General features: G+C 37.7%; 1 protein-coding gene across 3 annotated transcripts in view; it reads right to left on the bottom strand.

The window, feature by feature from the left end:
* The window catches only part of PARD3B (par-3 family cell polarity regulator beta), a 429596-nt gene that overhangs the window by 239794 nt on the left and 176752 nt on the right, over nt 1-13050 (bottom strand). For all 3 annotated transcript variants that reach the window (XM_061455076.1, XM_061455066.1, XM_061455058.1), the window contains exon 5: nt 574-665. In XM_061455076.1, the coding sequence (XP_061311060.1) occupies nt 574-665 (92 nt within the window). The remainder of the gene's footprint in view (nt 1-573; nt 666-13050) is intronic.

Genomic DNA, 13050 nt, shown 5'->3' with positions numbered 1-13050 from the left:
TATAACTGAAGAGAGAAAAAGGATGCATTCAATCCAACTACTCTAGTGAGGTAATGCACAGGGAAATACTGCAAATATTGGCTATAGTTTTCACAGTGTATAAACATAGACATAAAATCTACTACAGGATACAGCAAAGTAATAACCTTACCACCCAAAAACAGAGGTGACATTTTAACTGAAAAAGATCATTTTAGGATTATATGGTTCAGCTGAGTTGTTATTTATTGAGATATATTACCTACAAATATCCTCTATCTTGGCATTAATACTTACAGGACTGAGTAGAAAGCAAAAACAGAGTACACAGTAGTAGCATATTTCCCCCTTAGCCTTACACTACAAACAGCACAAGAAATTCATATTCACCAACAAGGTAAAAGACTCATGCTCAAATATGTGCTTCAGTACGTGAATGGAGTGCATTTTTGGGATGGGAAAGGAACAAGGAGGAAGAGATCATGACGATGAGAACAATGCAGATTCACAGATGCAGCTGGAATGAGAAGCCTGCCTTATCATGTGTGTTGATAAAACACACTTGAGTTAGCACTGAACAGATGAAGTTCCTACCTGACAGGGAGCCGGGCCCTCTGAGCCAACAACAGTTCTGTCAGTCCACTGGGGTTCATCTCCCCATCCTGAAATGATACCTGGGATGCACCCTGTTGAGAGATTTCAAAGTGCATTTTTAGACTATTATGTATTTATGCATATATATTTTTGAGTCAATATTTGGGAGAGAAAACAAGCCATAAGTAACATCATCTCACTGACAGTGAGGACTGAAAGACTCTTTCTGTATGCAATGTACATGACACAGCATTTGGAGAAACAGGAGGGGATCTAAAGTCCTGCTCTTCACACCAGAGTCCCACCATGCTTCCACTGCAGAAGTTCACAGTACTGCTTCCTTACCTGTCTGTCTAACCTGAATCTCACTCTTTCCCATACTAGGCCGCCTTCCTTCTGCAACAGACTCCACAGACCATCGGTAAACCCAAGCACTTTTCCCCCTCCTCTTTCTATCCCTTAGAAGCATTTATCTGGTAAAGACATATTTTCACAGTTACTTCACAGAAAAAAAAAGTAACAAGTTGGCCAGACACAAAAATACAGTTCACACAGGGACCTGGCATTAATGCTAAAGCTCTTGAAAACCATTTTTTGGCTTTCTTTTTGTGATCCTTAGACTCTCAATGTTTGCATTTTTTTTTCTGGGAGAGGGAAAGAGGTACCAATGAGATAAGACCACTGTCAGCAGGTGATATATTAGCTTTAACATACTGTACTTCGTTACAACCCTTATGGCAATAATGTAAACAGAGCAAAATCCGTAACAGAGACCTTCTTTGGAGAGGTCACTTCTGTCAACTCCACAACAGGAGTATAGCTGGAAGACATAAATCTTCAGCTGTCAACACACCAAGAGAATTCAATTCAGAGCTTGATCTTAACCAGATAAAGCATAAAGTTAGTAATTATTTTTTGTTGTTGTTGCAGTGGTACAGTTTTCCAGTGTATATACTCGCCATATCAAGTTGTCTCAAGGCAGAAGGTTGCAATGTTATAAATTAATTCCAAAGAACAAAGCCAGCTAGATAGGTAATTTAATTTTCAATAGAAGCTCTACACTGTATATTAAAACTTCCAATGTCTCTCGAAAGGTGGCTCTACTCAGAAAGATGGCTTTAAAGGTTTGGTGCTTTCAGTCCTTCAAAGATCTGCAGAACTCATTTTCAGTTTATAAGAATCAAGAGAGTTGCAGGCCAGAGTGGGTTGGTTTGAGTTCTAAAAAAAGAATCATGACCAACCTCACAAGCAAACCCTTACAACATAAGTCAAACTGGATCCCCTTTTGGTTCACACACTGCTTTTGAGCCCACAGTATTGGTATGGGTCTCTTTGTATGTTAATCGGAGCACAAGCCAACAGACTTGGCTTCCACTGCAAGCCAAATATAGCTCACTGAAAACGAACTGATGTCACTAATGGAAGAACTATTCTAAGAAACGTACACTGAGTATGTGCCATCTCTTCCAATCACTTTTCACAGTGGAACCACATGTCAAGGAACAATTCTTGTTACATGAAGCATATTCCATACTAACCTCATAAATCAGGAACTCAACCTCAAGTAAAAACCTCAATCTCTTGTTCATATTTTACAGACTGATTGTCAGATTTTCAATAGCAGAAGGATTAATGACCCTGACTCCCAAAACTTGACTCAAATTCAGCTGACAGTGTAATAGATTTACAGTGACAGTATTGCAGTTTTCACTTAGGAAACAGGAATAAAAAACAAAATGGTGTGGTAAAAACAAAAGCCAATGAAGCACATGCATCTAAGAACACTGGAAGTTTTAAAATTTATTTACATAGGGATATTTTGAATTAGTCAACTTTCCTCAGTCCTGTGAAAAGCACGTTCTTCAAATTAGGATTGAAGCATAAGAGAAGGGATCCCATTAAGTAATAGCCCTCTGCAAACACCTGTAAACAAAACACTTTGAATAGTCTTATATTCATTATGTGACAGCTCTTAAATTAGGTAAACATGTGTGTAACAGTGGAAAGAGCGAAGAGTACATACCAGTCACATTTTCTACTCTGTGAACATGCACAGTCTTCTCAGTTCAACAGTCAGTATGGATATATATTAGCTCCAACAATAAATATGCTGGATTCAGAATCAACTAGGTTGGAAAAGACCTTTATGATCAAGTCCAACTGTTACCCCAGGACTATGAAAGTTTCTGTCTAGAAAAAGAGACAGAGAGAGACAGAACTCACTGAAAATGGTCAAATCAACTGTTCTCATTTGAAACAAAGGGTGCGGCCTTGAGCAGGTAACACAGCAGATGGCTGCACTGACAGCCAGGTTACTGACCAGCCCCTTGTTCTGTTTTCTCACTATCATCACAACCTAGAACCCCTGGATTTTCATATTAAATAAAAAAAAACCTGCACCAGATCCGTTTTCTAACTAAGCTCTGGTTCTAGTGTTGTTTTGCGCTACATTTTAGCTAAAAAAAAGATAAATTTTTTGTTGAGGGGGTTCTGCAGCAAAAGTTTGCACATTCACCCAAGAGTGGACAATACCATCCAGTCCAGTAGAGAGCTTTAGAAATATTCATGGGCCACCAAGTGGCCCTAAAAGGCCCTTGTAGGCTCAGAATACTATTCTTAAGACTTCTTGTAAGCTTGCAGGAAGTATAAATTTGCAAATATATCACTTCTTAGAAAAGCTATGTTGCAAAAAAATCCTCTTGTACTTGGAAAAAGAATTCTCATTGAACAATAACATACGAGGCTAATCTCAGACAAATTTACACATAGGAAGTCTACATAAACAATCGAAGAAAATCCTGAGCGCAGGGTATACTTGGAGTATAAAATAGTCAAACGATAACAATAAACTTCAAGGAAATAAATAAGATCTATTAATAGAAGAAATACACATGGAATCTATTCAAATTAGGAATGGAGCAGTCCAGTACACCCAAGGGAAAGTATCTTTATCCGAAACTTTCCTTTAATGACAAAGTTAAAAGTGAAAATATATGTCTGAAGTTCCAGTTTACAGTATTGCCTTCCCCGAGGGCATTAGCTTTTTAAAACAAAGGAAATGCATCCAAACCCTAAAGCAGAAGGTCACAGAGCAGGGTGGCAGGCTGCAGAGTTCACTCTCCCTACGTGGCCAACAGTAAACCTTCTTCCAAGAAGGTTCAGTGGGAGTTCAGATCCTACCAACATAACAAACAGTCGGATGCAAGGAAACCTGGGAAGGCGGAAAGGAATGCTTCGTTTACAAATGCAGGAAATGTCTCATCTTGCTCTCACAACAGACAATTTTAATTACTATATTTTAAAATTGAACATTTTTAGCAACACTTTCAGGATCATGTGAGCATTTCTGACAGCCAGAGTGAGTTTAAAAAGCCACAGCACTATTTTTAGCTTTCATGAATATTCCCAAACCGATTAGTCCATGTTACAAAGTAAAAGCGTTTACCTTTAGTTACAGCAACAAATGCAACACAAATGCAACTGACACTGCCTACAGAAGATGATCCCCAGGACCATATAGCTCAAGGAATGCACATTATGGCCATTTTTCATTCAGTAATAATATAACCAAGTATGAGTCAAAATATGATAGCTCTATTTGAGTCAAAGTTTCATGCATCCTGATGTAACGTCCAGCAGTTGGATACAGTGCTGTTCCCAAGTTCTAGCCTATTGTACATGACTGTTCCTCAGAAAGGCTTCTCCATGGGTTACTTTGGTCTGCTGGGACAAAAGGTAAGTTGCCTGTGTCTGTGTGTTTCTGAAATAGCTAAGAAACTTTGTCTGACCACAATAACCAGTAATCCATCATTACAACACTCCCGTCACCCTCAAACTGTAAAAAAAAAAGAATGCAGCAAATCACAAGTCTGAAAAGTGTTTTATACTAAAAACTGGTTCCTAGATTTCCTCATTTGGCCTTAAATCTGCAGTGGGCCTAATCAAAGATGTGACCTTAAAATCCTACATTAGGAAAAGTTATTTTATTACTATTACTTACAAAGTACAGAGTCAGGTTATCACAAGGTCAGGGAATACTTTGACAAGTGAAATACATTACAAGTTATCAGTTAGCTGAAACCTGGTTTTAGAACACCTCTGCAGAAGAAATAATTTTCTGAGGAAAAGCATTAAAAGCAGAGGCTCTGAACAGGTTAAGCACTACACACCGAAAATACCAACACAAAAGTCAAAGTCATTAAAATATTAGATATGAAAACAAAGTTGGTGTCAATATATGGTTTCATCTGCTTAGCTAACCTTTCATTACCAAGCTAATACCAGACTATCTTCATGCCCACACAGCTTTACCACTTCCTGAAACATATTTCAGAATGGTTCAATATTGCAAAAGCATGCATAATAATTCCTCAAAAAAATGTTCAGATTAATCTTATTTAACATACAACTTTCCTTTTTTTTATTATTCAAAATAAGCATAACAAAATATCAAATATCTTTTTAAAACCAAGTAATAATAGAAAATGGAGTAAATTGCTCAGTATGCTTCTAAACATTACAGAACATGTCTGAAAGAGAAGATGCTGATCAACAGACATGCAAGCTCTCATACTTAAACAAGTGTATTTATAACCACAACTTATTTATCTCAATTAAAAAATTCCTAACCATCTAACATCCCCACAGTATTGCTATCACCAATATATCAAGGATGAAAGCCAATGCAAAACAGGCTAATAAAACGCTGCTAAACTGAAAGAAAAAAATATTACTGTTTGTTACTGCGTATTTCTTATTTTTCCAGCAGTCTGCTTGATTTAAATCACTCTGCCTCCAGAAAACGTGGTAAGTATTTTTAAACAGCTTACAATATACTTCATTTCACTTACTTATTAAACTACATCATCCTCTCAGCTATTCAGAATGAAATCCATTTGAAATGGATAATTGATGCAATTGTGAAGTATCTACAAATGCAATTAATCACTTGCTAAAGATGACTTTTGGGTAGGTTTAAATACGAAAATAAAAACCATGCAACCTTCTCTCAAGGTTGTCAGTTGAAATGGACAAATTCTACTGGACTGGCAAAAGATACTTTTGAATACAAGAATAGCTGTACATCTTCAGATACTTTTAATAATATGTAAGTGGATTCATGTTTAATTAGCACAGCACAAAGAAAAACCATAATATAGAATGTTTTTAGCAATTACATGACAGTTTCAGGAACCACAATAGCAACATTTCTCCCTTTCAACTATCAATGGATTTCTTGAGTACTGTAGTAAGCTGCGGTCTCAGCACTTAAAAAGATATTTTAAAACCAAGGGCATAAATAGACACCCTCCTGGGAATCAATCTTTAGTAAGAAATTATCCCCCAAAATCATTTGCCAAAGAACTCTTTGTTGAGGGTTATCGTTACAGCTGAACTGTACTGCTGGATAGATATTCTGTGCTGTTCAATGCAAAACTCAAGCTGGTTGAAATCCCCTTCCCTGGTCAATCCAACTACTCCAGGCAACTTTGCATGGAAGCAGGTTAGAAGCAACTGCATCACACACGCAATTCAACTGAAGTACTCAGTATCATCGTGAAAATTGGGATAGGAACATCTTATACGCACACATGTATTTTCAAAATAATTGCTTATGCCTTAGCTCAGTGGTCAACAACTTTTGCCAGAAGTCTATGAGGACAAAGCCTCAGCAGTAAACAGGGTGCACTCAACACTGAGAAGCCAGGGAGACGAACAGTACATTGTGGGGTTAAGTACAGGAGACAATGTTTTCTCCCCCCTAATCAGCAGTGGTCCAAAGTCAGCAAGCACACTGAAGCCCCTGCTTTCTAGAGGTAAGATACTGTTAAATACCAAACACAGCTCCCATGGAGAACAGGAGTCAGCAGGAACCGAAATAAGGAGCTCTTCAAAGACACAAGCTACACCAGCCAGTTTCTTACCTCTTAACTCCCACTGAGCTCTCCTGGAAATACTCACCCTCTACATGTAAAACACACCTTGCCAATACCAACCTTAAAAATGTTCTCCTCAATACTTCCTGCTCTACCTACTCCCAATTTGTTTCCAGTGTTAACCATCCAAGGCTCTACCTAAGGAGTGGTCTCTGCATAGAAACAGCCATGCTGTTTCTTAAATTCCTATGCACACAGTAACTTCTTTATTTGTAACAGCAGAAAGGGTTACTTTAGGCCCGGAGATCAAAATTGTTACATATAATTTTGGTCATGAAACTTTCCAGGAGTCCTCAGATCTCAAACACTAAGAAAGGGGAAAAAAAAAAAAAAAAGCAAATTGCATGAGTACTGGAGTTCACACCTTTCTTGGCAGTTGTTTTGCATGGGTGAAGGGAAGGAAGAGGTGCAGCTTGAGTGCCTAAGTAGTTCTCTTAGTGAAGGGCTCAGAGAAAAAGAAAAACGGAAAAGTTGTCTCAGTTAAAAATCTCCAGAAGCAGCTTTCCTGCACATAAAACTCTGGAATTAAGCCCAACATTTTAAGAATTCCCAGGGTGAGGTGTGAGCAATGTCTTTTTCAAAGCAATAGAAAGCTGCTTTTAAAAGCATTGATAGCATATTGATAAATATTTGCATTTAGCACCTCTACTGGCCAAGAACCAATTCTTGAAGTAAAAGGAAATGTTTCAGTAGGGGGAAGAAAAAAACAAACCACCCACCAAACACCCACACACCAAAACCAACCAAAAACCTTCTGGAAACATAAGTAATATGCTAAATGTTTGCAACTTTTAGAAGTTGTCACTACTGGGGTAATTACTGAAAGGATGGAGGAGTACATGGCCAGCCATATAACCACTGGCACCTTTAAAACAGAAGATATATTTATTAGGCCTCTCCCCCATTTATCATGCTGCTTTAATTGCCTGCAAGCCCTCTGCCTGCACTACAAGCCAACTGGAAGCTACAAAGCAATGTTAGGAGGTCACTGTACCTGAGCCAGTATAGTTTGCATCTCAGCAAGATTATTAATTTAAGATCATCTATACTTAAAGAGTATTTTAAAGGATTCTGGCTGATTTGAAACATGGCAACTCTTATGCGGAGGTATTAGAGCTAATGTATACAGATCCTGAGATTCTGCTAGGATATTTACATTCATATTTTATTTACCTTTTGAGTTTTTAATTATATTTTAAGGACTACTGCTAAATTTACTATTCAGAAATCCATGGCTGCTCTCTTATTCACAGAGAATATTTACCAGTGCTACCAGCAATACAAGACAGTGAGGAAGCAGGTGTTTCCAAGCTAAATCTTGTGATTTCTTTTGCATCATCCACTTGGAGACAAAAATCTGTGCTCAAAAAAAGCACACAACCCTTGGACATAAGAGCTACTATAAAAATTATTTGTAAGCATTCCCGTGGCAACAAGCATCATTTAAGAAGCGCACTACCGTTAGCTCTACAAACGCATATTAATCCCTCCTCTTGTTTGGTAACTGCCATTGGACAAGTAATACTGCAAAGACAGGAAAGATACTAGTACTTCTACAAGAAAATCCATCAAAGTTTCTCAGATCAAGAGAACATCAGCATTATCTTCCCTAGCTTCACTCAATTTTTTAAAACTCCCAGGATCTTTAGCTGAGAAAACCTTTTACAAGAGATCTGCAAAGTACAAATCTGTGTTTTGACTCTTTTTTGTGTAAACAGGAACTGGTTGTATTCCTTTTTAAAATTAAATAAAAAATCTCTGAAACCTATACACATTACATCAGGATGATTTCTCCATGAAAGTATTACACAGTGAATATCTAAATCTTACCTAGACAATCTTAGGTATGATGCCACATCACCATGTTCCTCAAAAAGAGGATGTGCATTTTATTCTAATTCTCGGCACTTAAAAAAACTTAACAAACCCAAAACAAAAACAACTAAGACCTGAAACAAACAAAAAACCTAAACCACCACAAACCCAAGACACACCTAATGAACAATACAGAAAAGAGAAAAAACAAACTATCCTTTTCAAATGTAACTGCACTACCAAATCAAAACTGCCAAAATCCCTTAATCGTGTTTAGCCATCTCTTTTAGCCACATGAAAATTCTTGTGCATCTTCACCATAACCACCAGTGACTATGAGCGAACAATAGTGGTTTCTAAAATTTAACATATACACCCATTTTCAAGGTTAAAAACCATAATTCACTAAAGATCATATTTAATATTTTGCTGCTAATTCTCTTCATGAATGGAGCATATAATGTGATGCCTTAAACAAGTTAGGCTGGTCAACAGGAATCCATAGTTCTGTTCTTTCCGTAAAAGCCAAGAAAACCAAATTGTTACCGTCCATCAGCCTGCTAAGCACTGCTAGAAGCCTGCCAGAGCCAACTTTAAGCTTTGTTTTAGATCAGAGATCTCTATTCAGTCCTTTGGAAGTTATCAGCAACATCAGTAACATGCTGTGATGGTGTAAGAATGCTCTGTCTTGCTTTAGAAGCTACTGTCATAGCCACATTCAAGTCCAGACAGTCACTTCAGTAACTAACAGCAGATGAAACTTCGAAAAAGCATTTCAGTGATCACATTGCCCACATCTTCTCAGATATGCGTTTTTGTAGCACAACATTAATTGGCAGTAGCCTGAAAGATCCCTTGTACCAGTGATCAGTGGATCCCGCTCACATCTGAATACCCGAAAAATCAGGCCTATCTCCCAGCAGACAGAGCTGTGCTGTGGAACATGAGGCTTAGCTGAGCCACCACTCTGCTTTCACCTGATCTGGGTTTGCCACTTGCAGGGTTTTTTCCTCAGAGTACAGCATATGTTAGCAATTGCTAGCTATGTTACTACTGTTCCTCATATGGGATTATCATAGTGAAGCAACAGCACTGATTAATCAATTAGCATGGATTCATTAGAGAAAAGATGAAAGACAGGGCAATGTAATTGTGTTTACTGAACAATGGATGACAGTGCGCTTAAAGCCCAGGATTTCTAATAATACTCAGCCACCTAGTATGATATATACATAACATTAAACTATTTAGAACAATCTCAGAGGCAACAATCAGAATGTGACTCTTTTCTTGCGTGCAAGCAATGCAGGAGCCTGAACAACGTGTAGAGGCGAGTGAACACAAGACAGATGATGCAGCTAGATGAATATTTTAGCTTTAAACAAGTCCTTGTAGAACAGCTACATCATTTCCTGTAGTCCACTATGCACAGAAGCTTTTTCTCCAGATGTCTGAGGTGCACATCCTTCACTGCCTACCCTTGTCAAAGGTCGAATACTGAACTGACATCAGCAATTAAAAAACATGAATACCAAACTGCCAGACACATCTCGTGTTTCCATATATGACCCCCTTTAGGCACTAATGCAATAGCCAAAGACCCTTTCTTCTGTCTAATGGTGGTATACAGACTAGCCAGTAATGCATATGGATATCAAGAGATGAGACAAGAATTAATTTCTTAAAAATATGGTGCAGTCAGGAGGTACTGAAATATAGCTTCTGCTGCACTCTGTTTGAAAGGATAAAGGCTAAACAAGAATGTAAAAGGTTACAGAGAAAATGCTTTGGTAAAAATTAACAGTAGAAAATATGCCCGGAATATTTCATTAAATCAAAAATCTTCACATAAATGGAAGATCAGGTCCCATGAGAGACCCAATCTATGGCATGACAAGGACTTAAATGCTCTCAGAAACCCACACTCATCCAGTATTTTCCTTTCCTGAGATGCTTCCACAACTTCTCAGGTAACCACAGTTTGTTATTAGCGTACAGCTCCCTCAGCTTGGAACACAGCCCTTGGAGACAAGGTACTAAAAGTTTCACTGCCTGTTCAGATTAAAGGCACTTTCATTTCTGCTGGGAGTGAAGTAGTCCCCCTCAACTTTGTGGGCTGCAAATCTGTTTACTTTTCAGAAGATTCAGACAATGAGTTAGTTTAAGACTTATCAGCTGGCTTCAGTCTAAGGAGCTTATTGATAACAGTCTGAGCATCACCCTATAGACATCTAATATTTAACCATTTTCTCCAAATTTTAAGAGATGTTAAATTCTCATAATAATTTTTTCATACATATACATACATATCATAAATATGTGTGCGTATCTATAAGACAAGGGGTAATAGGTTAAAACTTAAACAGGGAAATTTAGATTGGATACAAGGAAGAAGTTCTTTACTGTAAGGGTGGTGAGGCACTGGAATGGGTTGCCCAGGGAAGCTGTGAATGCTCCATCCCTGGTGGTGTTCAAGGCCAGGTTGGACATGGTGACGTGGTTTAGTGTGAGGTGTCCCTGCTCATGGCAGGGGGGTTGGAACTGGATGATCATAAGGTCCTTTCCAACCCTAACTGGTCTACGATTCTGTAAGTTGCAGGTGAAGTTCTTCCAGAATCATATCTGGTCACAAAAATACTATGGAAGTCTCACAGCGTATCTCAGTACAGGAAGGAACTACTACTCTTAGAAATTCTACTCTCTCCTCGGCTCTGAGCATTCTCCAAACCAAATTGGCAACCTTAATTTCTTAACAAAATTCACCAACAGTGTGGCCAGAGAGCCATCATGACAGCTTAACACAAGTTGGTCTTGCCAGGCCTTTATTTGACAGGTAAACCCCAAACTAGAGACAATTCCTGTTGGTATACTTTAAACCTAACTCTAAGAAAGGACTTGTCAGAGGAAAAACACGCCATCAGACTTGAAGATGTCTCTGAGGGCCCATGAGAATGTCTTAACCTAGACAGTATCAAATGAATTCATAAGGGTTAAAATCTTGTCTGAATCTCTTCAAGGAATTGAAAGCTGCCTGCCTCCAAATGGGAGAAAACACACTGCCCTACATAAAGCCCTTGATCTTGATCCCAATTCTCAATGAAAATTAAGGCAACTGGGTAGCATTTTAATTCTCTTGAACTGTATACAAACCCTTATTTTAGGATCTGAAAGTACAGGCACAGTGTTACCCTGAATTTATAAGTGGGTATTATTAATAAACCTGCGTTGACTCCTTTGAGCCAACACATTACTATCACTGGCTTACCTTAAAGCTAGCAGGCAATTTAAACTAGAGACTGATCACCTGAGAGTATACTGTTATTTCCAACAAATCCTTATGAATCATAATGGTATTTTCAATCTCTCCTAGGATTTTTAAAAGTCATCAGAAAATAACCTTTCAGAAAATGATCTGGTTTCATGTTAATTATTAACTACATCTTGAAATAACAGCACTGGTTAGTAAATAATTTGACAGCACTAAAAATTGTGGAAGAAAACAGAATTTCTCACACAGCTGAAAGAAAGGGGGGTGAACGAAGTATCATAAGCAAACATGTATCAGCATATTCACTGGGAATAAAATAGAACAGAAATAATATATCCACAGAGATGAATTAAACACAGGATATTATGACAAGCACAATTTTACTCACTGATCAGATTATGAGGGAAACGATCTTAGCTAGAACTCTCACATCCATGGATTGTTTTAAAATCATTTAAAGAAGAATAAGCAAAGGAAATCAGAGGGGTAAATTCATTTGCATGCTACAAACTTACATTTGTCAAAAGAAACTGTTTTTTTAAGGTTAGAGATGGACTTAATTGCACCACAGTTATTGGCAAATAATAGCATCTTTAATTGCAAGAACAAAGGTCAGAGAACACATTGCTGTTGCTTAGGTGTGCATGACAGGTGACACGAACAAATAATTCTGTTTGCTCTTTGTTACCTATTTGAGTCAGTTCCTCAGACAATGCTACAAAACAGAAGAAGGTGAAGCAAAGTGTAGTGAAAAGCTGTTTCATGAGCAGATCCAGAAGCAATACAGAGAAGAAGGTGTTCTTGGAAATAAGGCAGCTAACAGACCTGTTTTACATGTAAAGCAGAAGCAGCCTATTCAAAAACAACCAAGCAACCAACCACACACACAAACAAAAAAAGACCCCAAGCCAAAACAAAAATGTGACAAGGTTCAATACATCTGAGTATTTTCTGGTGCTTCTGAGCTAAGGCATGTGAAGTGAGATTGATTCAAACCCCAGTATTGCCTTAATCTACAATTTCCTTGGTTTTAAGAAATGTGTTGACAGAAAATTTGAGTGACCTTAACAGTAAGTTAAAAAGGTTTTTGATGTTTGTGCATTATTTAAGCTTTAAACTTCAGTACAGTATGCTTTTATTTACCAGTTAAATATTTCAAATATTATTACTTATGAATAAGCCCAGTATGAATTATCCAGGTTGGATTATAATTAGAAATACTTCACAACCAGCAATAGCAAGAGTGGCAGCATGTTGCAGGTGAAGGGGTATTTCTTTTCTGTAAAGTTTTTTAGTTTGATTCTTTAAGGAAACAAGATTACCTGTGCCTGAAATATATAATTTAGAAAAGCAAATCTGTAAGTATTTTGTACAGTGAAGTTTCTTATGCTATCACATAGGAAAGCAAAGCTTTAAGACTTTATAATTGTATTATAAAAATCTAAACCACTGCAAGCT

Source organism: Pezoporus flaviventris, unplaced genomic scaffold (genome assembly GCF_033815535.1).
Source record: "Pezoporus flaviventris isolate CSIRO_AGI_PZ_B2104156 unplaced genomic scaffold, CSIRO_AGI_Pfla_v1 ptg000001l, whole genome shotgun sequence".
NCBI lineage: Eukaryota > Metazoa > Chordata > Aves > Psittaciformes > Psittacidae > Pezoporus > Pezoporus flaviventris.
This window is presented reverse-complemented; position numbering and strand designations above follow the sequence as displayed.